Source organism: Larus michahellis, chromosome 3, assembly GCF_964199755.1.
Source record: "Larus michahellis chromosome 3, bLarMic1.1, whole genome shotgun sequence".
NCBI lineage: Eukaryota > Metazoa > Chordata > Aves > Charadriiformes > Laridae > Larus > Larus michahellis.
The window spans coordinates 24,533,853-24,558,964 of NC_133898.1; the positions used below are offsets into that span (position 1 = coordinate 24,533,853).

The 25,112-nt window shown below is 48.2% G+C and overlaps 1 protein-coding gene across 6 annotated transcripts in view; it reads right to left on the bottom strand.

The window, feature by feature from the left end:
* Positions 1-486: 486 nt before the first annotated feature.
* LOC141740455 (uncharacterized) overlaps positions 487-25,112 on the bottom strand; it is a 30,364-nt gene continuing 5,738 nt past the window's right edge. The window contains exons 1-11 of one of the 6 annotated variants that reach the window (XR_012586040.1): positions 21,146-21,500; positions 18,996-19,107; positions 18,216-18,360; positions 16,997-17,110; positions 16,280-16,424; positions 14,646-14,794; positions 14,210-14,349; positions 12,716-12,845; positions 3,061-3,302; positions 2,363-2,476; positions 487-600 (exon numbers count right to left, since the gene is read on the bottom strand). Coding sequence is in view for 4 of the 6 variants with exons in the window: in XM_074579243.1 (XP_074435344.1) it covers positions 12,724-12,845; positions 14,210-14,349; positions 14,646-14,794; positions 16,280-16,424; positions 16,997-17,110; positions 18,216-18,360; positions 18,996-19,101 (921 nt within the window). In the remaining 2 variants the exon portion in view is untranslated. Of the gene's footprint in view, positions 601-2,362; positions 2,477-3,060; positions 3,303-7,658; positions 9,669-11,476; positions 12,846-14,209; positions 14,350-14,645; positions 14,795-16,279; positions 16,425-16,996; positions 17,111-18,215; positions 18,361-18,995; positions 19,108-21,145; positions 21,704-25,112 lie in introns of those variants that run through there. The other 5 variants (XR_012586041.1, XM_074579243.1, XM_074579240.1 and 2 more) reach the window with 5 other exon arrangements.

Sequence of the window (25,112 nt, forward strand, 5' to 3'; positions counted from 1 at the left end):
AAAGCCAGGAGATGGCTAAGGGCAACTGACCCCCACCTCCGGGGGAGGAAGGCTTTGATGGGCATCAAGACTCAGAGCAGGGGCTAGCACCAGGAGACACATCCCACCATGAAGCTCCTGGTTTCAGGCACCAGGATAAACTCATCATCAGAGCGGTGCTGTGCTGCCGTGAAGGAGCAAGCTTGGAGGATGACCCAGCCAGCGACCTACAGTGCAGCTCGTCACCAGCCAGTCTGCTCGCGGCTGGGAGTGGTGACAGCAATTTACTGTTACTGGCATGTCCTCAGCCAGCCGTGGCTGCTCTTGCATCAGAAGGCGTTTTCACTTTCTAATAAACCTGCTTGACAACACTCTGAGATATTTTGTCATAAAGGGCGATCGTAAAGCTTAAGCTTTGTTGCTAATAACTTCATTACAGCACAGACTGCCCAAAGCAACGAGACACTTCAAACACGTCCATAAAAAAAAAAAAAAAAGAGACATGTTAACTCATCCTCGAGGTTTTAATTAGAAGCGACTGTAGGTGGCAGGTAAGCAAGTCTGCAGCATCTCACAGCCTTTGTGAGGGGATCTCAGCTCTCCAGCTGCTTGGGCCAAAGTCTCAGGTAGAGAGAGGTCATGCATCAAAAAAGAACACCAGGAAAGAACTTATAGTGGCCTTCCAGTACCTAAAGGGGGGGCTACAAGAAAGCTGGGGAGGGGCTGTTTGCAAGGGCATGTAGCGATAGGACGAGGGGCAATGGTTTTAAGCTAAAGCAGGGTAGGTTTAGGTTAGACATTAGGAAGAACTTTACAATGAGGGTGGTGAGACACTGGAACAGGCTGCCCAGAGAGGTGGTGGAGGCCCCATCCCTGGAGACATTCAAGGCCAGGCTTGATGAGGCTCTGAGCAACCTGATCTAGTTAAAGATGTCCCTGCTTACGGCAGGGGGGTTGGACTAGATGGCCTTTAAAGGTCCCTTCCAACCCAACACATTCTATGATTCTATGAAAGAGGGTTTGTGTGCTTTTAAGGTCTCATAGAACAAAACCTCCTCTGCAATTCAAGGTCCAAACACATGAAGTCGAGGACACCTGAAATCCTCCCCAGGCCCTTTCACAAAGGACTCTGCCCAGCTATGGCAGAGGGGACGGTGTCTATGTGAAAGATGAGCAAAACTGAGTTACTCGTCTGCGTACGTGTCCCAGCTGCCCTGTTCACTCCAGGAGGGACAGGAGAAAGCTAGAAAAAGAAGAGCCACGAGAAATTGCATTCCCTCCTGAGTTCCACCTGCTCTCCTGCTGGCACCGGTTTCCCCCATGCAAACACTGGGAGAAAAGGAGCAGGACACAGCTTGCACCAGCCTGCTGTCCCACAGCTGGAGCAGCAGCTCCTCACGGGGTTTGCAGCTGGTGGTGGTTTCCTCTCTAACCTTCACTAGATGGTGCTCTACACCCTCCCTTGAAAGCACCTTCGCAGCCAGAGCCTGTTTCTCCTGTGCTGTAGAAGTCTTGGGTGGGAGGAGAAAGGGCTCTTCAGGAGATGATTTCTGCAGAGGCAAAGCACCCTGCTCCGTAGCGGTGGGGTTTGGAGAAGCAGCCATTTCTCAGGTTGTGCCGAAACACAATGGGAAATGCTTACAGAGGAAGAGGAGGTCGAGCAGAGAGAACAAATGGCAAGCCGATTTGCCCCCTGCCTGGAAAGTCCTTGTTTGCACGGATTTGCCCTCCACAGAGGAATCACATCCCAGGCAGAGGATGTCCAAACTTGCCCTGACCAGGACTTAGCTGAAGGAGGACACTTTACCCCTCTCCAACCACGGCTGTGGGCACACGGTTTTGTGGGCAACGCTTCCAAAAGTGTCCTGAGAGCTTCAGCACTTCCCCTCACAGCAGAGGACCACAGTGCTTGTGTCTTCTTCTCCTCCAGCCCCAGCCAGCCCTCCCTCAGGCAGCCAAAGCCGTGGGCTCGGGCAGGTTGTCACATCCAATAAATGCAATCTCTGCTCCCGCAGCTGGAGATGGTGGAGCTGCAGAGAGCTGAAGCTCTAAGTGGGCTGAATGACAGGTTCTGCCCCTGTGGAGCACCAGACACTCTCCAGCACCCTGCTGGCATCAGCCTGGCCGGCCGATCCACACACTGGGAGGGAGGACACCTCTTTCAAGCTTAGCAAATTAAGCTCTTAAGCAGAGCTTGTCAGCCAACAGATAAACACACTTAGAGTGTGTTTATCACCCTTTGATAGGGAATATGACATGTGTTTATGTACAGTGTGGAAGTGGAGAGGCTTTCTGACTGTGCATGAGAGCTACCCAGCAACAGAGATGGGACTGCTTTGTGTGGGAAAAGGATTTTTGAGGTTTAAATGATGAATTTTCTCACCTGGTTGCCATCTCCTGTGTTTCCTTTGCCAAGGGGGGCTCCTCGTCTTGAAGCTTCCGAACCAGGAGTCAACGTTTTTGCATTTGTTGCCCTTTTTGAGGCCTGTTCAAGCCCCTGCGGGGAAGATAGAAAACATTGCCCAACAACAAGTCTTTTCTGAAAGCCAATTTTGCAGGACAAAACCCCTGGAGAGGCTGCCTGTACACCATGCCATGGATACCTTTAGCATACGCAGCATAAGATGTCTCCTTTGACAAGCTGTCAAGAGCTTTCAAGAGTCTCTTTATTGCTCCACACACCCTGGCTGGGAAAGCTTGAGCAAGCAGATTGGCTTTGCAAGAGTCAAAAGCCAGCCCTCTGCTCAGACATGGGGTTTTGGGCACTGCCACCCTCCCAACCTTCATCAGTGTAATTTCAGTGTAATAAAATAATTGGGCCTAGCCTTAAAAGCATCTCAAGCTGTATCTTAAGCAGGAATTGCTGTCGTGTGGGAAGGAGGTTGTTTCTGTGAGGTTTCGGGTAGGTCTTTCTTCTGAGGGAACAGGACCCCAGTTTTTCCTAGGTTGACCCTTCCATGCACACCCTTCAAGCCTTGGCACTACCCAGGGCTCCTCAAAAATCATTTACTGGGCGCACAGAGGAGGAGTTGGCAAACAAGGCTTGGGAATCACAGTCAGAGTTACAGGCTGTGATCTCACCTAGCATTTTCCAGCCACCAGGTTCAATCCAGAGCAGATCCTGGGAAACAGTGCAGAGACAATTGAAGCAGCAGTGATGACGTCTGCTGGAGATGCCGCCCCCAGCAACCCACAGCAGCAAGTGCTGTTCCAGAAGCTGAAGACCTGGCATTGCTTTGATTTGTGATCTATCAGTGTTGAAAGACAGGAGATGCCACCATGGTTGAGGAAGAGAGCTGCCGTTCTATCAGAGGAGAGAGAAGCTAAAAAAAGAGAAAGGCTTGTTTCACCAGCTGAGTTGGAGTCATTTCCCTGACCATCTCCATCCCAACACCGTGGAAGGCCCCATGCTGGCAGCTGTTCCAGTCTCGCACAATACCAAGTATACTTGACTTTTGAGAAACGTTTGAAGATCAAGAGGATTACAGAGGAGATGAGTGAGGAGATGAGTAATGAGGAAACAGCCTTCAGGAGGCTGCTGGGGCTGGTGAGGAAGCTATCTGAACCCTTTATGCCAAGTCTTGTGTCTTCTGAGAGGCTCAACCACTTGTGCATCAGGACAGCATCAGTGGAGGAGGGCGTGAAGTAGGAGCTCCTTTTCCCCCATGGACTTCTCTGCTCTACACATCAAAGGCAATTTCACAGGAAACTCCACAAGACGGTGTCATCATAGAGATGCTCTAGGTCTTTTCTGGTGTGGACTCCCTTTACACCAGCCCCACGTCCAAGGCTTGATGGGGGGGTCGTTTCCCTGCCCTCAGGCATCAAATAGCCGACACCGGTGAAGGTGTTGCAGCGCCACTGCCTGCCCATCCCAACAACACACCTGCGTTCCCTGAGGCGGGTGGGAGGAAAGTGCTTTTTAACTTAATGCTGGAGGTTTTAGGTGGGACTAACATTCATCTCACCAGTGCTTGGGTTTCACGTAGAGCAAGGGCTGGCGTGAGCCAGCCCCAGGCCACCTCGTGCTGCTTGCTTCCTCCCATTTAACAGACATGAAACATATAAGTGTTCATTAATATTGAACAAAACCCCATCTCACTGCACCGTCATGCCACTTCGAATCATCTCAACTGACTGCAGCAAGCTCTCTGCACCCACGAGTGGATGTCTACGTGCAAGTCACCCTCCATATGCACCCAGCGCATTAAAACCTGGCAGGATTTTAACACAAGGCTCTGCGGGGCGATGCCTGGGGCGCTCACCCCAAGGCCTGGGCTGCAATCCCTGCACATTCATAATGCGGCAACATCTCTGCCTGGATTATGCCCTCGGGGACAGGTTTGCAGGCAGAAAATGGGGCGGTGAGCAGGGCTGGCGGCCACGCAGGGACACGGGTGCGAGCATCTGAGACAGATCGCCAGGACAGCTCAGCAACATGAACCACTGCATCACTATATCATGGGCATTTTTGGGGATGGCTGTTTGCTTTGCTTCAGCTCCTCCCTGAACAAGCTGATAACGTGCGACTGATACTGTGCTCAAAATCTTGCTGCGGAGAGCAGAGACATCCACAAGCAGCTATGGCCAGCACTGCAGGATTTGGTTTTGCTGCAGCATCCCCACTGCCGCTGCGGGCTGGAGCCACTCTAGTATCACAGACACCTTGGTCTGGTGGTGGCTGTGAGGCCAAATTCCCCATAGGGCAGCAGGGATCCTCCCTGCCTCCAGCCTGGGATACTGTTGGCAACACTGCATTGCTGAGTGCTCTCAGCCACCCTCTTCCTCCCCATCCTCCACACGGTGCCGGGTCTGGAAGAAAAGGGAAAAGGATCAGATGCTGCAGAAGTCCTGACCTCATTATTACGCTGCCTGCATACGTTTTGTGGTAACGCTGTGATAATTTTCAAATGCTTCCTTTCCATTTTCCCAGCCAGGCACCAACATTATTGCCATCGCCCTGTCTCCTTGTCTCTGCAGGAGTGTCCTCAAGGACTGCCTTTGCATTTGGCTGAACAAGATGTTCTCGTCTGAGGAACCACAACAGTGTTTTTCCTGGTTTTCCACCCACCCTCATAAACCACACCAGCAGATTTTCCTCCTACTATTTTGAGTAGGGTGCATTCTTCTGGTTAGTGTTATATACGGGGACAATATGCCTGACACTTACCATCAGCTTTTGGTTAGGTGAGCCCAGTGCTCCAGGTGAGAGAGCTGGTGTACATGACTGAGTGATAGCACGAGGAGATACATAAATACAGTATCCCAAAGCAGACTGGGTGGTGTCCTCCCTAGGAGACATCAGAAGCATCCAAACAGTGGCTTCTTGTGTAGGGGTAGAAATGTCCACAGCATCACCAGTGTGTAGGGCCTGTCCTGAGTATCAAGGAGCGATCAGACAATAACGCCCCATGCAAGACTTCTACCTGCTCAGTGGGTGATGGGGGACACGTGTAGCCCTAAGCCAGTCTGGCCATTGCAGGTCAGTGGCATATCAGGCATGACCTGTGGGGTTTGCTGCGCTCACCTGTGAGCTGACAATTAGTCCTTGCAGGAGTGCTCAATTAATTTATGCATGGGTGTTCAAGTAGTTCATGCATGAGCACCTGTTTAATCTGTGCACGAGTGCCCAATTAATTTATGCACAACAGCCCAAACAGTTAATGCATAAGCACACAATTAATTCATGCATGAGCACCTAATTAATTTATGCATGAGAATCCAATTAGTTGACGCATGAGCACCCAACTAATTTATGCATGAGTGCCCAAACAACTCAAGCATGGGCGAGCCATTAATTCCCACGTGGGGGCTCGAGGAGTTCATACGTTAGTCCCCAGCCCACGCACACCTGAGCACCCTCTTTGCCCCTGTGTGAGCACCCACTTGAGTCTTGCATGGCTTAGTCCACGCATGGGTGTCTGATCAGCTCGTGCGTACCTGAGTACATAATTATAGAATCATAGAATCACAGAATGGTTTGGGTTGGAAGGGACCTTGAAGATCATCTAGTTCCAACCCCCTGCCATGGGCAGGGACACCTCCCACCAGATCAGGTTGCTCCAAGCCCCATCCAGCCTGGCCTTGAACACCTCCAGGGATGGGGCAGCCACAACCTCCCTGGGCAATCTGTTCCACTGCATAAGTTTTCCTTTTCTCATTACCAAACCAATGATTAGAATTTTGTGTGTTAGTCATGGTGTGGGAAGGGGCTGCCCTGGGGATGGGGACGGTGTGGCTGGGGAAGAGGGGGCAGCTGGTGCCGTGGCCGATGCCCCTGACAGCAGCAGCTGCTGTGCTTCGACAGCCATCTCCCCTCCCCTGCTCTTTGCCTGGCGTGTGCTCTCTGCGCGTTTTCCTGCTCCTCTTGTTCTGCCATTTAAATGCAGGTGACGTGGTGCTCGCACCCAAGGTGTGCTCACATCTCATGCAAAAGCAGGGACCAACCCTCTAGCACTCATCACACCTTTAAGACTGCACAGCTACGTCTGCACTATTCCTGAGCTCCCAGTGCGAAGCCACACACCGCTCCTGCAAATGGGGACAATCCTGCTTTTCTGCTCTAGACACCTTGCAGAGCACCAGGAGCCCCCAGGCCCATTGCTCTGACTCCTGTAGACCCAGCTGATGGCTATGTGGGGACCACAGTGGCGACCATCTCCTGACCCTGTGAAGAGATACCTGCAAAACACAGCTCTCTTCCAGCACTCCCAGTTCACAAGGATAATTGGGAGGGACTCTTTACCAGAGAGTGGAGTGATAGGCCAAGGGGTAATGTTTTTTAACTGGAAGAGGGGAGATTTAGATTAGATATTAGGAATAGATTCTTGACTGTGAGGGTGGTGAGACACTGGCCCAGGTTGCCCAGAGCAGCTGTGGCTGCCCCATCCCTGGAGGTGTTCAAGGCCAGGCTGGATGGGGCTTTGAGCAACCTGGTCTGGTGGGAGGTGTCCCTGCCCATGGCAGGGGGGTGGAACTACGTGATATTTAAGATCCCTTCCAACTGTAAGCATTCTATGATTCTATGACTCTATGATAAAAAACATAAGAGCATGCTGGAAATGGACCACAACTTTGCCCCCGCTGTTGTTATCAGGCATGCAGCGGGTGTCTCCTTATGATTTCTGGTCTTCATTAGAGGCATCCAGGATGAACTTTTGTCCAATGGGACTTTTCATACCGAATCCACTGCTGTGCCTGGTGGGAACTTTCACATGCCAAGAGTAGTAGGATGGGGCAGAAACACATTTGTAAGGGACAAAGTGTCCCCTGAACGAGGGTACGCGCAGTGGGTCTCCCAGGAGGCTGCACTTTCGGCAGAGACCACATCCCAAAGCAATGACAGGGCGCAGATGTTTTCTCCCTGGTATTTCTAATGGGATTAAGGTAAAGCATAGGTGTGAGGAAGCCCAGGCTCTGGCTGCCGTGCCGGTCTGGCACAGCTCTTGGACATCTCAGCTCGATTCCTCTGCTCCTCTTTCAGCCCTAGGGCCCTGTCATAGCAAATTATTCCTTTATTCTTCTGTTCCTGCAAACTACGTGGCAAAACGCGCGTTGCAGGGAAAGTGATAGCAATCATGGGCACAAACACGCATACTTTTTTTTCCTCTCTTGGATGAAAATAATTCATGTCATGGGTCACTTCAGCTAAATATTTTCCAGTAGTGCCCTTTTTTTTTAAGGTCAAGTTTTTATTAGAAAAACATCAAGACAAACCAAGTTACCAGCTAATGTCACTGTCACTTCCCAGCGCTCCCTAACCCCAAACAGTCCCATCCTGAGTGGGCAACATCCCTTCTCGGCTGGTTAAACATCCCATTTCACCAGCTGCAAAGGTCCTCAAGACCCTTTCTTCCCAAAGAGGAGAGACAAAATACACCATCCTTGTGCAGCTATTCAAGAGGTTTGAGTCAAAGTTTCCGGCAGGGAATGCCCATTGCCCTGTCACCCGGCTGGTGTGTGCTCCAGCTGGTGCCCTGGCTCTGCCGGGAGCAGGGTCAGGCTCTTGGGCCGCTCCAGCGTTTTTTCCCACATCTTCAGCCCATGCATGAGTCCCGCCCGAGCCTGTAACTCTTTGCTGAGATGCCTTTGACAGAGGGAGCAGAGCTAATCTCCCGACACGGGGCTGTCCCGGCTCTGCACAGATAAAATAAATATTTAGCTTGAAAACATCTAACAGTTTTCAAAGAGCCCGGGATGGCCCAAGCGTGTTTAGACTGTGTGCATAGCAAAGGGCGCCAATGCCTTTAATCATCGTCATATGTATTCGGCGCTTTTATCTGGAGATCTTCACAGTCCTCCACGGAGAGGCTTGTCCTGTTCATCTCTGCTTTGCAGATAAGGAAACGGAGGTGCCGCCAGCAAGGGCTGGATTTGCTCCAGCTCCAGAGGATGAGCATTTGGGGCGCTGAGTTTCGAGCCAGCCTACTTTGTGTTTCCTCTCCAAGGCCAACGCTCCTCCGAGCGAGATGCCTTGAGAAGTGACAAGGCACCAGCAAGAGCCTCATCCATGTTTTCCTGGTGGTGCCCAGCCTGGCCAGTACCACTTGACACCTGTATCTCAGCATCGCTACCCATATCTCAGCATCGGTGCCCGTATCTCACTACGCCCATCACTCCTGGCTGCAGCCAGGCAATGGGTTTGCAAAATTGCTCCCAATTGCAGATGAAAGGCAATCCTGCTTTGGTGCTTTGCATCACGGTGTAACATTCCTCCTCTCCATCAGGCTCAATTTTATTTATTTATTATTCCTTTTCACAGATGCTTTAATATAAAGCAATTAGTACCGAGGGAAGCGTCAAGCCAAGAAGAAATTAGCTTGTAACACAGTGTCTCCTCTGCCTGGGTGCTTTGCTTTTTGGGAGCCCATCAGGAGAGCCTGCCTGAGTTCCGTAGCCAAGAGCATTGTGAGAAGACAGTGGTGGCCTGGGGCTGCAGGCAGGACGGGCTCCAGGACACAGTGCCTGGAGCGTGTTGCTGCTGGTGGAAGGTGTCAGAGGGAAGCCTGCCCCGATCCCAACATCTCCTCTGCTCTCACGGTGGCTGAGGAGGAGCCAGCTGAGCCCTAATCCAAGAAACGAGGCACAGTTTTCTCTGGAAGCTGCGTGGGCTTTATTGACAGCCTGATCCAGGGTCTTATAACCCCATTTTAAAAAAAATTCCTTTTGAATTAGCACATTTGCTCTCCGGTTCAAACGCATATTTCCCCCAAGCCACAACTTCTTCCATGCAACATTCTTCCAAATCAGATTTTCCCAGGAACTTTTACTGAAAAAAAAACTGTCTTGCAGCTTCAGCAATGTCCAGCCCAGCTGATACAGTCCTCTGGAGGAGATATTGCTAAAGTGATGGGTCATCCTTGGATGGAGGCTGCCAGGCACAGAGCGGGAGGGAGCCTGGGCAGGAGCTGGCCCCAGCCAAGAGAAGGAGATCCCTGGGGTAAGCTCTGGGGTTGCCCACCCAGTGGTGGTTTACAGACCACTCTGCTTTTCCCTATCCTCCCATTTAGGCACAGAGCAAATCCCTTCGGAGGATGACAAGTGTAAACCCAGCTTTTGGTATCAGAAAGCAAGGTACGCCTTCACATCCCAGGAACCACACCATGCCTGGCTTTGCCAGCCCCATCCGTCTTCCAGCCCCATGGGGAAGCGAGGTGGCCCAGGGGACTCAGGTCACATCCCAGGCTGGGCTAAGAGACAACATGGACATTTGCCAGGGCCCTGAATTGCCTTTTCAGAAACAAAACTAATTTTTCAGGCTTTGGGTTCTTAAGGCCGCCCGCTTTCCAAGAAATTTTAAATCCAGTAAAACACACCCAAATCCCATAATCTCTCATGGAAACAAAAGCCAGACCAATTATTTTTGCTGAAGAGTGGGCCGGTTTCCAGGTTCATGAAACGCAGCTTTGCTAAAAGAAAATCTCTTGTGGGCAAAACCATGTATCAGTGGTTTTTGAAAACAAATGAAAATAAGGCATTACAGGGAAAAAAAAAAAAAAAAAAAAAGAGGCCTTTAAAAATAGCCTTGGGGCTATCTTTAGCCCCAAGGTTGGAAGGGGAAGGTTCACACTTATTTTTCATCCCTCTTTCCCCTCCTCCAGCTAAAAGAAAAAGGGACAGATAGGGTATTTTTAGACCCCTGTTCCTGTGCAGTTGCAAGGAAAGCCATTTTTCCCAAAGCCGGCTGGAGCTCTGCTTGCCCCAGCTCCTGGGAAATAGTGCTTGGAGAAGATTTTGGGGACCAGGAGCTTATTTGTGGGTGGCCAAAGGGGGGTTGGGTCTAGCTCAACCTAATCATTTTGGGGCGGTTGCCAAGGGCTTTCTCGCAGGGAGGTCTGCAAAAGATTAACTGGGTGCTGCTGTAGCACCTCATCACCACTCAGAAAAAGACCTCTGAGGCTCTTCCTGCAGCTCATTTTGGAGTGGCAAGAGTCGGGTGAAGAGCAGCACCCGGCCTGGTCCCTCACGCAGCAAGGTGGCCATGGGGCAGGGGCTCACACTCCTCCTCAGCCGAGCTGCTCTTCAGCTCTGGGGTGCAGGGATGGGCAGGGAGACAGCTTGGTCCCCAGTGCCCTTGCTCTTCTCCATACCTTTAACAATCTCCGGGAAGTGCAAGGACCCAAACTGCACAAAACCCTCAAGATGTGGGTGCACGGTGGCTTTAGAGAGGCACAAAGGTGTTCTCAATTTTACTCCTTTACTAACCATCCCTGATATATGGTTTGCTGACAGATGTGGAAATATTTGGGTGAGAATGGCTACCATAGCTCCAAGCTATTGCACCTGAATGACAGGGGCCAGTTCAGAGCATGCTGAGCACTTGAAAGGTGAAACACAGCCTGGTATGACTTCCATCCATCATTTCTGCTGTCCACAGTTGGTTTCATAAGAGCTTTTCGCAATTCTCCAGTCAACCTTTTCCTTTAGTGTCCTAAATAATTGTCTATCATCAAACCAAACCAGCCCTTGATTTTTAATGACTATGTTATCTAGCCCAGGTCTACCATGGCCACCAGCGACCTCCCTTCCTGGAGAGAAACACCCCCTCTATTTCCCAGCTTTGATGACTTAAGGGAGGACACTGCCTTTTATGCCATAGCTCTTGAACTTCTTTAGAAGCCAGTGGCAATATAAACCATTCACCCTTACCTACATGCTTTTTGAGTCCTTCAGAAAACTCCAGCAGGTATGAGACATGACTTCCCTCTACAGAAGACCTGTTGACTCTCCCCAGCTAACTAATATAAAAATTGTAGCCTGTGGTATAGTTTCTAGTCATTTGGCCAGTACAGAGACCAGGTAGAGACACCGAGAAAGCCCCTGAAGGCTTTGTTTAGTGTGCTGTGGGGAGGCAGTGTGGCTGCCCTGGTCCAGGAGCCGTTTGTGGAGCGCTTACTCAGGAGGATGCAAAACCTTCCAGGGCTCCCTGCACATTTGCTGCTGCTCAGCCTCACACCAACCACTCACCTTGCCCAGACCCCTTAATCTACAAGCCGGTAGATTTAATATCAGTGTATTAAAGAAGGCATCTTACAGAGTCACCACTGGGAATTTACTAGCCGGGCTCCTGGGAGGCAGAGCTTATAAAATAGAAGTTTAATGAACAGGGTGCTGGGAAGAGCAGTTTAAGTCATACATAGGAATCTGCATCGCCCAAGTCTCTGCCTCTAAGGTTGAGGAAGGCACCATCAGTGGAAGCATCCCAGGAGCACCCCAGCAAGGGAGGGGCAGATGGCTCCAGCAAGGGACCAGGACCCAAGTGATGCAGGAGCTAGGACAGGTGCTTTAGGCAATTTACAGAGTTAGAAGAGTGGTGGAATTAACCATTAATTTGAAAATAAAACAGTGTGATGGAATGACAAGAGGAACCGCATTACACTGATTTTGTTCCTCAAGTGTAAGCAATAGCACGTTTTATTTTAGAATAATTCACCTTTGTAATAATATCGCAAGATATTCAGCATTTGAAAGCACCTGCCGTGTAGGAACACTTCCCAGACACCAGTGAGGCACCATCAGCCCTTGAGCAGGCACAGAAAGTAGAGGCAGTGGTCTGACAGTTCAGTCAATCCACTTTTCGGCTTCCTCATAGTAATAGTGAAGCCGCATGAGAAAGCGCTGATCCAGGATGAACTCACTCTACCAGTTCAAATAATTTTTTTTTTTTTTTTTTTTGGTCTTCCTTAAGCAGGCACCCTTTGAAGCAGCAAGCTTTACCCCAGATCAGGTATCATCTCATCTGTACATCCAACCTCCTGCCAGGTTGGCTCCAGCAGGAGGCATGTGGCCAGCACAAGATGTGCACAGTGACTTGACTCCCAGGGACATTTCACTTAGAGCTGCACTTTAAGAAAAAAAAAGATGAACCACCAAGGAAAGAATGTGAGCAACAGTCTGTGTAAGCCTGCCAAGTGCCTGGTGATGGCCCCTGTTGCACCAGCAGGAGCAGAGAGCCACAGCTCAGCCGTCACAAAGGTGATCACAGGGCTGTTCAGCTGAAGGACTTTTTCCTGTGCTGATCCGGAGTCAAACCAAACGCAGGAGGGTGCAGGCTCAAGGTGGGGCTGGGAGTAGCTGATCTGAGGGAATGTGGGAGCAGGACAGGTTTGCAGGCACAAGCCACCCACCTTTGGAATTGAAAGGGTTACAGAAAAGCACAAGGCAATTGAGACTGGAAGGAAAGACCAGCAGATGCCCAATTCTTTTTTCTCCCTTTAAAGTATCTGCCACAACATACCAGAGGTCTCAGGCCACGGCGCCTGATGGGTCTGGGGTTTCTGATGCTTCCAGTGGTCTCTTACAGCGTCTCCATATGACTAGTCCGAGCCGCACAGCAAAGATCAAGCAAGTTATTGCCAGCAGAAAAACTAGAGAAGAAACACAGAAGCACGTTAGGGCATGAGAGAAGGTCAGTGCCTCTTGTCATACCCCACCTCCCAGTACAGGGGAAAGGGAGGGGAGGGAAGGAGAACCCCCCTGTATAGAAGCCATTACACCCCCATCAGAGTTGTGTTTCACAGAGTTTCACTGCTACCCAGTCAAACTCGCCCAATGCTTCCAGGTCAAGCCATGTCTAAAAGGGGGAGGCTTTATGGACACAGGAATAAAAACGCATTAACAAAACACCCCAAGAATAGTTGAACTATATAGAGAAACACGCACCGGTTTGGGAAAAGCATTCTTGCCCTACCAGCCGAACAAGCTGAACCACAAAGAATGACGTTTTGCTGGTAGAAGTGCACCTACGGCAGGAACACAGCTGTCTGCCAGAGATCACCCATACCGTCACGTTCCTGGTGACCACAACCATCAGGAGATGGATCTCCAGTGCCCTTCTGCCTTTGGCAGACAAGCTCTGCTAAATCCTGCTGGGTGCTTTTAAGCATTATCAGGCTCCAGCTGCCCTTACAGCAAAAGGGAACATGTACTGGAGTGCCTGCGGTGGTGGTGCCAGTCCAGAAATTAGCTTTTGCCATTGGTATGTAGCAGTGGGAAGGCTGAAGGGTGGGAACATGCTCCCTTCTGCTGACCCTACAGGGGAAATAGGCATCTCAAACTGCTACAGCAGGATTCAGAGTTCAGGCAGCTCACTCTGTTTCATACCAGTATAAACCCACTCATAATGGCGTGGCTTTTGCCAGGCTGTGATTGTATATTTGGACAGCTTAAGCCCTTTTACAATGGATGACTACACTCAGCTACAGTGGCCTGCAGCAACTAAATAATCCCGGGAAAACTTGTTAAGGCTGGCCGGAGCTCTGCGTAGGAGGGGAGCAAGTGCAGGGTTTTGCATTGTGAAATTTAAGCACAACCCCTCCTTGGGTCAGAGACTTACGCGCTGCTCCTACACCCCAAATGATATAGGGCAAACGGAAGTCCACAGTCTTCATCTCAGCCCTCCTCTTCCTTTGGCCTGCTCTGTGTCAGATGGACCCACCAGCAGAGGACCCAAGGGGATGATGAAGAATTGTAGAGGCAAACATATTGCACCGGGAAGCGAACTTGAGGCAACACAAGGTTTTAATCCAGCCCCAAGGCTCAGGGGCAATGATCTCTGCTCTACTCTTTACTTTGCAAAATTAATACCTTCTAATAAATCCCTAGTTCTGCTTTTAATAAATAACACTTTTCAAAGGGCAAGTCTGTCTTTCTGCCCCTAATACACAGGAAAGATGTGGAAGTGTTTACCGGCCTTCTTTTAAAAGAGTTGGAAACAGTCCAAAAGATTCACCTATAAAAATGCCATTCGTCGTTGGGGATGAAAACGAGAAGTTCTTGCACGCGCTGCCAGTCAGAGCTATTATGACCACTGGGTAGATTGTAAGGTTATAGCGGACATACTTGTCAAGAAAGAAGTTTTCTAGATAAAACCTGTGAAGAAAAAGAGTGAGCAAAGTAAGCATTTTCTCTGTACATTTTTTTTTTTTTTTCACAGAAAGTTTAAGAAAGGAATTGGACAACTAATGGGGTTTTTTTTGCAGGCCAGCGTGGACTAGAGTCCAAAGTTGTTCATTTACTAAAATTCAGAAGATTAATAAAAAGTTATGTAAGGTAAGTTTAGGGAAAAAAAATAAAGCCATGTTTCATATGTTTTCCATGTCAAGCCCTCATTTGTGAGGGATTGAGGCGTCTTCCAAGCTTGGTGGGAACCCCATGAGGTTGCTTACCATATTACTAGGGCAAGAGCAAGGATGCTTAGAGAAGCAGTCGTCGCTGTCTCGTTGGACACATTCCACTTGTAGATCAAAACAACGGCAAAGTTCAGCAGAGTGGCGATGGTGGTCCATGTTGCATACAGCGCCAGCCCATTCTGGACCTGCCGTGTAGCACAGCAAGGTGACAAACAGTCATTAAAAAAAAAAGGTAGTTCCTGTTTGTCTTTTGTGACCCATAGGTCCTGGGGCAGTTAAGCCAGCCTTCTGGACCTAGCTGCAAGGAAAGTCCCTCAACGTGGGGGAAAGCTGAAGCCTTGAAGCCCCCAAAGTACCCCAGAGATCCATCCCAGTGGCAGCTGCATAATTCCCTGTACAAAGCCCTGGAACCCCAGCAGGGGCTTCCCATTCCCACTCCAAAGGGCAGAGCTCTGGCCACCCAGCCCAGTTGTTGCAGGCTGCTGTAACTGGCAGAGAACAGTTTTTTTGAATCTCAACAACCTCCCAGCAAACATCTTTGCTACATGGAGCCTGCAGCAAGCAATGTCAAGGACTGAAGTCACTTCTGAGTGAGGACGGGGAACCCAGCTATTCCCATTTCTGTGTTATACTGGTGTCTCAGGGAACACAATATAAGGGTGTAAAGAACAGAGCCCGCTCCCAGTTTGTGCCAAGAGATGTAAACACATCCCTGGAGGTGTTCAAGGCCAGGCTGGATGGGGCTTTGAGCAACCTGGTGTGGTGGGAGGTGTCCCTGCCCATGGCAGGGGGGTGGAACTTGATGATCTTCAAGGTCCCTTCCAACCCAAACCATTTGGTGATTCTATGACACACTTCCAGCAGGGTTGGTAGGAACTTTGCTGTGCAGAGCCTCCCATATTTTCAAACATATTTTTCAAAAGCACTAGCATGTGCTTTTTCAGCTGACCCACTTTGCTCGGTGGGCAATGCCAACATCAAGCAAAGGAACTAAAGGTGGTTAAAGCACACACAGCAGCCGTGGGAGGAACTGCAGTGTCCTGGGTGGGGAGGAAGGGCTTGCAGGTAGCAGGTTTGAGCTCGGAGAGGCACAAGAAGTGATGGAGCATGAGTATGTTTATCTTACTTTCTCTGGGGGGTTTGGCAAACAAACAGCTACTCATCTCAGAGACAGCAGAAAAGTAATTTTCTTCCAGATTTTGCTGAAGCTCAGAAAGGCAGCTGCATTTGAAGCCTTGGGCAATGTACCGTTTCCCATATAAGAAATATATAATTTTTTGTCGTCAGATACTGGGGACATCATCATCAGCTACAGCAACAGAAGCCACCCTTAGCAATGGCCTCTCCATCTATAAGAAATATTCTTCTCCCCACCCCAAACAAAAGTGCAGGCTGAAGCTTTCATACATCACTGAAAGCTTCATTCTGTAGTAGCTGAAGAAGTACAAGGGGTATACCTCGCTCTGAATCATTCCTATGATGTCTGATAGGAAACTGAGGGGCAATTAAGCCTGCATGTACCTGCAGCAGGCATGAGTTAAAGTCAGGGCAGAAATCGTCCCTTTACCTATTCTCCTGTCATTGAATCTTTCATTCTTAATACCTTCAGCTCAGGGGTTTGTTATTTTTTTAGCTTTTACCGACAGCACATTTTCCCAAATGCCACCTACTAGGATGCGGATGAGCCAGAGGTCAGCTTTGTGACCCTTCACAAACCACGAGGAATGGATGCTCAGCGCTCGGTGTGAAATGAAGAGGGCGGCACACGTGGTAAAAGTCAGGGCTGCCAGGAACACCAGGGCTGGAAGGAGGTATCTAGGACAAAGAATACACGCACACACGCCGCGTACAATACATTTCAGTGGTGTCACAATGCTTTAATTCATAGTGCCTGGCCTTTACTGACTTGAAGTTAATCAGCCTTTAATGAAGGTAATCACTACATGTAACCCTCGTTTTGACATACTGCTATTTTACACTCTTAATCACAAAGTTATTATTTTCCTGACTGCAACTGATTTCTTCACCTTTTGACAGAAGTGCTATTATAAGCCCTTCATGTGACCACAATTATGAAAACAGTCCCAAGCAAGGAGCTTAACTGTGTTTATGAGAGGCATGTCTCTTGTCCCACCTGGGGAGGGGGGAAACCACAGAAGAACAGCACCTTTGAGGAGATCCTAGACTTCAATAACTAATCCATCTCATGGGCAGGATGAAAGCAGCATACAAAACCCCCAGACTTTTATAAAAGCTACCTTTTAACAAGGCCTGCCAGGCAGTTTCGCTTGGATTAAGCATTCACACATATGGGCGAGGGGAAAACAGAGTATTGGGGCAGTTGCAACAAGAAGGTTTGAAAACATCTGCAGCAAAAGGTGACTTACTCTCGGTCCCACAGAAACAGCCATCCAACATTGAGGCCATTATTCAGAATCCACATCATATAAAAAGGTATCGGCAGCAAGTCTGGCTTTATGTAGACACATCCAAGTTCATTCCTGCCAGGAAAAAGTGGGTATGGAGAAAGGAAAACAATGCCTGTGTTGACCAAACTTTCTTGGCTTCATTTTCCTCATACTAACAGGTACTCTATGTTGAGTTAAACATTTCAGCTTAAATCAGACTATTTCTCCTCTGCATCCTTCTCTGGCATATAACAGAGTCCCTCTGGCTTTCCCCATCAGAATGTTGTCCCATGGTACAGAACTTCTTGCTGGTCTCAGCACCATCACAGATTCAGTGGGTGCTAACGACCCACTTAGCGTCCAGCCATGCATGCTGCAGTGCCACCACAGGTGGTGGTGGCAATGGCACAGTCATGAGATTTTAGCCCAGTTCTCAGAGGAAAAAAAAGCTCCTGGGATAGTAGAGTGAGTATATAAGCATATATATTTTTGTGTTATGTTGCACATGTGTGTATATGGACTTGATCACTCTTGTACAAACACATCTTTCTTCCCTCAGCCTTCAGTGTTGGCCAGTATCAACTGCCTGACTTCTTACACATCATGTGAAAACAGTAGATACACAAGAGTCAAACTATGCAGTCAATGACTTGACAAGAGCGGCAATGTAAGTCTGTCCCACAGAAGACACCACGGAATATTACAGATATTGCCTGGTACTGCACGAGGCAGTTAGCGATCTCATAGCCCCAGGAAAAGCTTCAAGTCCAGTTCAATGAGCCAAGAGCCTTCCCAATGCCAATTCTCTGATCTCTAACAGCAAGTAAACTCAAAGCATTAGCTCCATAATTCATTAATTTTGCCCCTGTGGATTCTCAACATCTAGCAGTGGCCAAGTCCAGGTACTGGGTAACTCTGTCAGACAACACAAATGAGTGGAAATCAGGCCTCACAGAACAGTTTACGAGCTTTGTAGCCTGTTTACACATTAGAGCAGTTTGTATACGCTTCCAAACTGCTTCCCCGCTTTGGATGCTGAACTTAGAAGATGCTCCAGCAGCAGAGCTTCAGCATGTCAAGTCAAGAGGAATGGCAGTGGGTTTACTCTGACTAGAAATCCCAGAAAATGAGGCAAGAAGCTGAGCTGCAGAAGGGAAGAGCCACTGTCCTTCATTTATACCGTAAGCAGGGAAAATACCTTCGGCAGATCCCTGACAAGGCATAGAGAAGCCAGGCCAGCTGCCAGGCATAGATGACATTCCAGATGAGGAAAGTCCAGCCAGCTGGTGTGAAGCCAGTGTTGTACTTCGCCGAGATGTTTCCAGGGGTTGTCCTGAACAGACCTGCAGTGGTGAATGTTAGTGAATGTTATTGCAGGCAAAAGTGTTGCTACGTACTAAAGATGGGGAAAGACTGATAATTTCCTTCGCCCTGCAATCTTCCTCAAGGATTAGTCCACACCTCAGTGGATCCAAGGGAGGTGAGGGGATGCCTTTGTGAAAACAAGCCATGTGCTGCAGTTGGCTTGCCTTTAGCCACCCATTATGGGATCACTGTCCCTGTGGGGAACCCTGAGCACCTTACCTCTTATACAGAGCTGGAAAAGCCAGTTGCATGAGCTGGGTAGTGTTCAAAACAAGCACCACTGCCCTCTGTAAACCCACAGCAGCAGCCCAAACAGCTTCCACCAGCAACACAAGGACAGCATATGCAAAGACTGGCTTTCACCTGCTGCTAGATCCAAGATCACCAGGGGCAAGACCATTTCCTTCGATTTCAAGGGTCTGGAGAGGGCTCAGGCACCTGGGTGTAACACCTGCAGGATGCACCAGCTACCTCCATCTTTCACAGTTCAAGGTGTATTTGGAGAAGCAATGAGGTGACAAACAGAACTCTCTCATCCAAAGCACCTTCTATCATTTAATGGTATAATGCATGACGCCCACCGCTCTGAACAAAGACAGTTTGCTTGCGTTACCTTTGAATATCCCAGTGGCATTTCCAGCATTCAGTATGACCATGACTGTGAAAGCAGCCAGAGCTAGAAACACCACAAAAATCTTCAGCTTGTGTATAGCATCCATTTTACCCTGCAAAAAATTAGAAATATTGTTTTGCCACCCTAATGCATGCCTGGGTTTGCTCCATGTCCCAGAGCCTGTTTTGGAAGTAACATAGTAAATTCCCCAGTTTCAACTGCTAACTTTTATTTGTTGGGGGTTTTTTCCATAATAACTAAAGGAGGCCTTACACAGGCCAGGAGCTTCTTTCTTTGAACCAGCACCCTTTTGACAGCAGTCAATGTCAGCAACCCAGAGAATAGCCCACAAACAGGGCAAGCAACAGATAGTTCCCCAGAATACTCTTCCAACAGCTCCAAAAGTTATAGTAGCATCATCTTCAATAGTCTCTTATGGGTTTTTAAGACTAAACTCTCCAGATCCATGAAGTGACCTGATGATCTGTGGAAAAAACCTGTCTAAGATTGACTGATACCTCCTGCTGCCAGCCCCCAGCACTGTAATGGCTGAAGACCCCCATACACATTTCAGATGAAGAGCGAACACCGCAAACACCTGGGAAAGCTGCCTGCTTTCTGGACAACCCTGAAGCACAGAAGCAAAGAGACCTTGCTACGGTTGCAGGATCGAAATGGGAAGCCCCAGAGTGGCCAGCGAGCAGCCACCACAAGTCCCTTATTGGCCTAGCACAAGGGACATAGCTCAGGTTTGCCTATGGATGTATTCCAAAGGTTTTTAAGGCCTAAATAATTAGCAAGCAAGCGTAAAAGAGGGATTCCAGCTTGTCCTACATCACTATTGCAGTTTTACTGGAGCAAGCAGGCCTATCATTTTTCCCTTCTTTAAGAAGGTAATACAAAAACATTGAACTTGGCTTTGCAGCCAAGTGCCCTTTAGTTCAGTATAGCTTTTCACACATACCTCTAATCCTTTAACTTCTACAAAACAATCACTTCTTTTCTTGATGGTATTACCTCCTCATCTACTGGCTGCACAAAAGATATAAATTATCTTGCAGGTCTCAAGAACCTTATAGATTGTAAAAATCTACAAGCCTTAAAAAAAAAAAAAGTAGTATGTAAGCAGTGATTTGAGCTCTCCTAAGCCATCTCCATTAGTTCAACATTTTTCTATCAAGGGAAATTTTTGTGCCACCTGTTAGATTAAGCATACATGTGTCTACGCTATCAGCGACAGCTTTATTTTCCCATCACAGCTCAGCGATTGAGCTGCCTTTCTCTATACAATGGCATTTCAATGCCTTCCAGGGTTGGCAGGAATAATAACTGGGTTGTTCCAAGCTGCTCAGCGTCGTACTAATAAATTCCAGTCCTCACTTCAGTGGATGCTTTTATAGTTCCGGGCTTTGTTCCTGGACTGAGCTGCATCCAGATATATCACAAGGAAGTGGGAGGGGAAATTATGTTCTCTGTAAATCCATGCAAGCTTTTCCCTTTTCAGTTTAATCTAAATAGAAAACCACTTTTTTTTTTTAAATGAAAGTCCTATGTGGAAGAGCTCATTTAACTCAAGGTATGAAATCCCAATAAGATTGTCAGTCAAACCCCAAAATAACGTATTGTCTTCAACAGATATGCTGAATTAGTAAATTCTCAGAAGAAAAATCTACTTGTCTTAAAGATATAATTTCTGACTCATGAAATAACTGACCTGCATATTTCTGAAAGCCAGGAAAAACGTAGGAGAGGAAATATCACTGTACACTTGTCCTACTCTTATATTCTTCCCTTGAACACTGACTTTTGGCCGCTCTGAACCAGTCCAGGGGACTAGGTAGTCCTTTGATCTCACTGTCAGTCCAAATCTATGTTCTCCTGACGGTCCTGTAATTGACTTCAGCACCACGCTTCTTTTTTGTCAGCATATTTGGAAGAGACGTGATTACGCAGCTTCAGAGAAACCCATACTGGCTTACAGAAGCCTAGGAGGAAAGCCTTGTTTTTAAAAGCCAATCAATAGTTTCACTACTGTCTCTCACCCTCCTGTCTCCCTCTAATTTATTGCTGGCAATACACATCTGCAATATTTCCCTGCCTGCAGTTATCAGCCACAAACACCCTCGAGAAGAATCAGAAATATTACTCACAAGGATCCACGCAGGAGTTCTGGCAGCGCTTTTACAGCTGTAGCTCGGCTCCCACCAGCGCTGGGGAGTCTCCGCCGCTCACCCTTATCGCAAGAGACAATTTTACACAACTTTCAGCAGATTAATAAACAGGCATTATTTAAAAAAAAAAAATCCATAGTAGTTAGACATGCTTTCTGCCAGCGAGCTGCAGCCTCTGATTGGCTAATGCCTCCCAAAAACAAGCACTTATGCAAGAGAAATGCGATTACTTAACGAGGGCCTTTTATAACAGCCAGAGCAAGGCAGGCGCCCAGCTTTTTGGCAGACAAAAGCCACCGAGCTCCCGCCTGCTTCGTCCTTCCCCGTCTCTGCCACAAGGAGGGAAACACAGCACTTTGCTCCAAAATTATTGCATCTTAAAAAAAAAAAAATCATAGCCAAGGCAGCGTTCCTGTGTGGGAGAGGGGATGCTGGCAGGGGCAGCCGCAGAGACAGCCTGGATTTGGGGTTTAGGGAAGCTGGAGATGGGACACGCTGCAAGGTCTGGGTCCCCTGAGCAGCTACGGAGCTTCCTATGGCCTGAGCTCCGTTCAGGACTTGGCACGCAGGGGGCATTTTATAGTGTTAAATGTTGTATAGGTATGAGTAACTCCTCACGCACAGCAAGCACTTGGATAGTGGTCCTGTGTTTTTATACTTCACATCTATTCCTTGCAGTGCAATGCATACTCCATTGAAAAATCCACAAAGCTGGGCTTTTTAAAGTAATTCCTAGATCTGAAGGACTCCGGATACCTCAGGGAGAGCCTTCCTGCTGTCAGAACCAGAAAAGAAGGAAAAGCGAGAAGACAACCCCAAACCTGAAGTGCTAAATGGACTTTTCCAAGATTATTATTTTTTTTTTGTTAGAGATTGGTTTCAAGCGTATTCCATGGGTAAGGTTTTGTTTGGAAACAGAGAAGGCTCCTGCTCCCACTGGAAGGCAGTCCCACAGAAGCAGAGGAAGCCACACCAGCATCTCTGCCTGCTGCAGGGCTCCAGCCTCACCACATCCACTCCTTTCGTTTTATATTTCTGCTTCTTTCCCCTCAGATTTAAAGCATTGCAGCCAATTAAAAATAAGCTTCAGCATCACAACGCTATTTACCTTGTGCGACTAGAGCGCCTACCGAGGAGACAGTCTTGCTGGGGACTCCCCCACGTGAAACGGGGGCAGGGAATAAACTAAATCCCATCCTCCTCTGCCTTTGGGGTAGGGGTACGAAGTCTACATGAACATGGATTTTCATCCAGTGAATTGGGGGCAGGGGGGCGTCTGAAATTCTTTACTTAATACAAACAACTATGTTTCACACTGTTAGGCACAGCTGATTAGCTAGGTCCACGCACATATAAATCAAGGGCAAGTTCCACATGGCGAAACATTGGCCAAACAGGAGAATCAATGCATACTTTGCTGTCCCACATTCTTGCTGGTTACTTATATTTTATTATATATGGATCTCTCTTCCCAGCAAGGCAGCTGGAGGCAGCGCCACGGTAGCAGTGGCCTTGTCTTCTTGCTGCAATAAGCCAGGCAGAAGCTTTAGGCCCACATTCTGTATTTCAAAAGTTATTTTTTTTCAGAATAGCTTGCAACACAGGACTTGCATAAAATATTCAATTTTATCATGTGGCTCTACGGAAAACCCCCAAACTGTGTTTAGAAAGTACAGAGGAATGTACTTAGTGCTTATAAATGTGTTAAAACCGAACAGTTCTTGCTTCACGAGGCTGCACAGCGTTGCCAGAAGTGGGAATGCTCAGTACAGCTACAGCTCTAAGACACCAGTGTCAAACTCAAAGCAAGCATCCATGAAAGAGCCCTACCTTTCTAGTGTCTTCTTCACTGAAAGGAATTTTAGACTTACATCTTCCGCATGGGTTTCAGTTGAGGAAGAGAGATTTTATTGTCAGGTGAGCAACAAATGCAGTTATATACATTTCAGCCAAGACATGGCTGTTAATATTTGTATGCAACAGAGGGAAGCAGGATACCATCCACGTTCAAAAAAAGGTCATGTCTTGAAATCAAGATACTCAGCAACAATGAAATCACTGGAACCAATTCCGCAACATGGCCAGTGTTCAGGACTTTTCATGACAAGCTGCTTTGAATCGAACGTAGGTTTGTAAGTCATGGTAGAGGAACGCAGTTCCCAGCTAACAGTTATTTTACCATCATGGCAGTTTTCCACTGAAAAGCAAAGAGGAATATACATACTCTTCCTGTATTACCAAAAATCTTTAAAAGAGGTTCTATCCTCAGAGTTCTCATTTGTAATTTCCCATAGGAAAAAAAAAAAACAGGAAAAAAGTTGCTTTTCAAGAAGAGGAGATCTACCATGCCCATCCTTCCCCATGCACACTCCCTGCAGCACCCTGGTGTGTTCCACCAGCATCAGTGCACCTCAGACACCAGGTCACACGCGATGCTGGGACTGGTTGTGATGGGACTACAGCTCTGCTGTCACTCCCCCATGCAGTGTAAGCATTTACAAGGTGCTGAGCTAGCGTGAGCAGCCTTTGCACTGGAATTAATGCCCTGCTGACAAGAGGAAGATTTAAAAAAAAAAAACCCCACCAAACAAACAAACAGACATGAATCCTCCCTGCTAGTTGCTGAAATAAGACATTATGAGCACAGATAGTTTGTGTCCCAGCACAGAAAGTGGAAGCACCAATTGCTTTCTACCTAAAGGTACTACTGCAGAGGCCCTGCCCCCAAAATAAACTTTTTTTTTTGCACTGTGCAGGAACTGAGACAAGTCCATCTGTGGGCACCTCACCCACTTCATGGCACGTGTTATCATTAGCAGAAAGCTCCAGAAAGCAAAGCACCAGAAAAGCCATTTCACAGGCACCACAGAAGACTCTAATGTCATCTAGGACAGATGTCATCTAGGACAGAGTTGTTTATCTCTTATCTGGAGACCAGCAGAAATAGTTGAACTAAACTAGTGCCAGGGTAGTGGTTATATTCACTTCCAGCCAAGCAACTCAAAATAAAGTAGTCTATGAAAGGGAGAAGGTCTCAACACCGAAGGACGCACACGGGCAGGGAAGAGCTGACCTGAAAAGCAGCTCTGTGCGAGTCCCAAATGCAGATGTGAGAGAGGACGGATACAGCTCCTTGTCCCGGATGCAGCCACCAGCAGGGATGTCCGGGTCAAGGCAGAAACTCTGTCCTCTGACACACGCCGAAGGGCCTGACAGTCCTCACAGCCACCCCCAGCGGGGCAGAAGCTTCAGCGACTCTGGACCCGATCCCCAAAGCCTTTTGTCCCCGTCAGCAGCAACGACTGGTCTAAATCCAAAATGCATTCTGCACACTCAACACTCCTGTTTGATTTTTACAGCCACTTGCTCTAACTCCAGCCTTTCTCGACGTGCCAGGCAAACTGGCACCCAGGAGTCAGGGACCTCATTGGGAATCATTTCCAGGCCAAGTTCTGCAAATGTTGAGCACCAAATATACTAATCTTCTAATGAGAGCTCAAGCATCCTAATCCTGCTGTGGGTTAATCTGGGTGCCTTCAATGCCAGGGATTAGCCTTTCCACACTGCTAAATGGGATGGGATTTGACCAGGCACACCAGGATGGGCACACAGCAGAGACGATCTGCATTAGCAATCCCCTTTGGATATTTTTAAGGCAGAAAATCATCTGCTTTTTATTGTCGGAGAACAGAGCAGATCCGCCCTTTGGCAGCAGGGAAATCTCTAGGTTTCAGAGAGCAAGAACAGTAACAGGAATCCACTGCCCACTTATGTTCAACCAGACTTTAAGGCAGCTGCCACGCTAAAATTCATTGACTGATCTCCACCAAATCTTCTCTTTGAGCTCTAGATTACAGATGCTGTTGTAAGTGTTTAAGGAACTCAAACTAACCCCCGCCCCACTCTTGTGAGAAAGAAGGGAAAAAAGGACAACGCACTTCTGTCT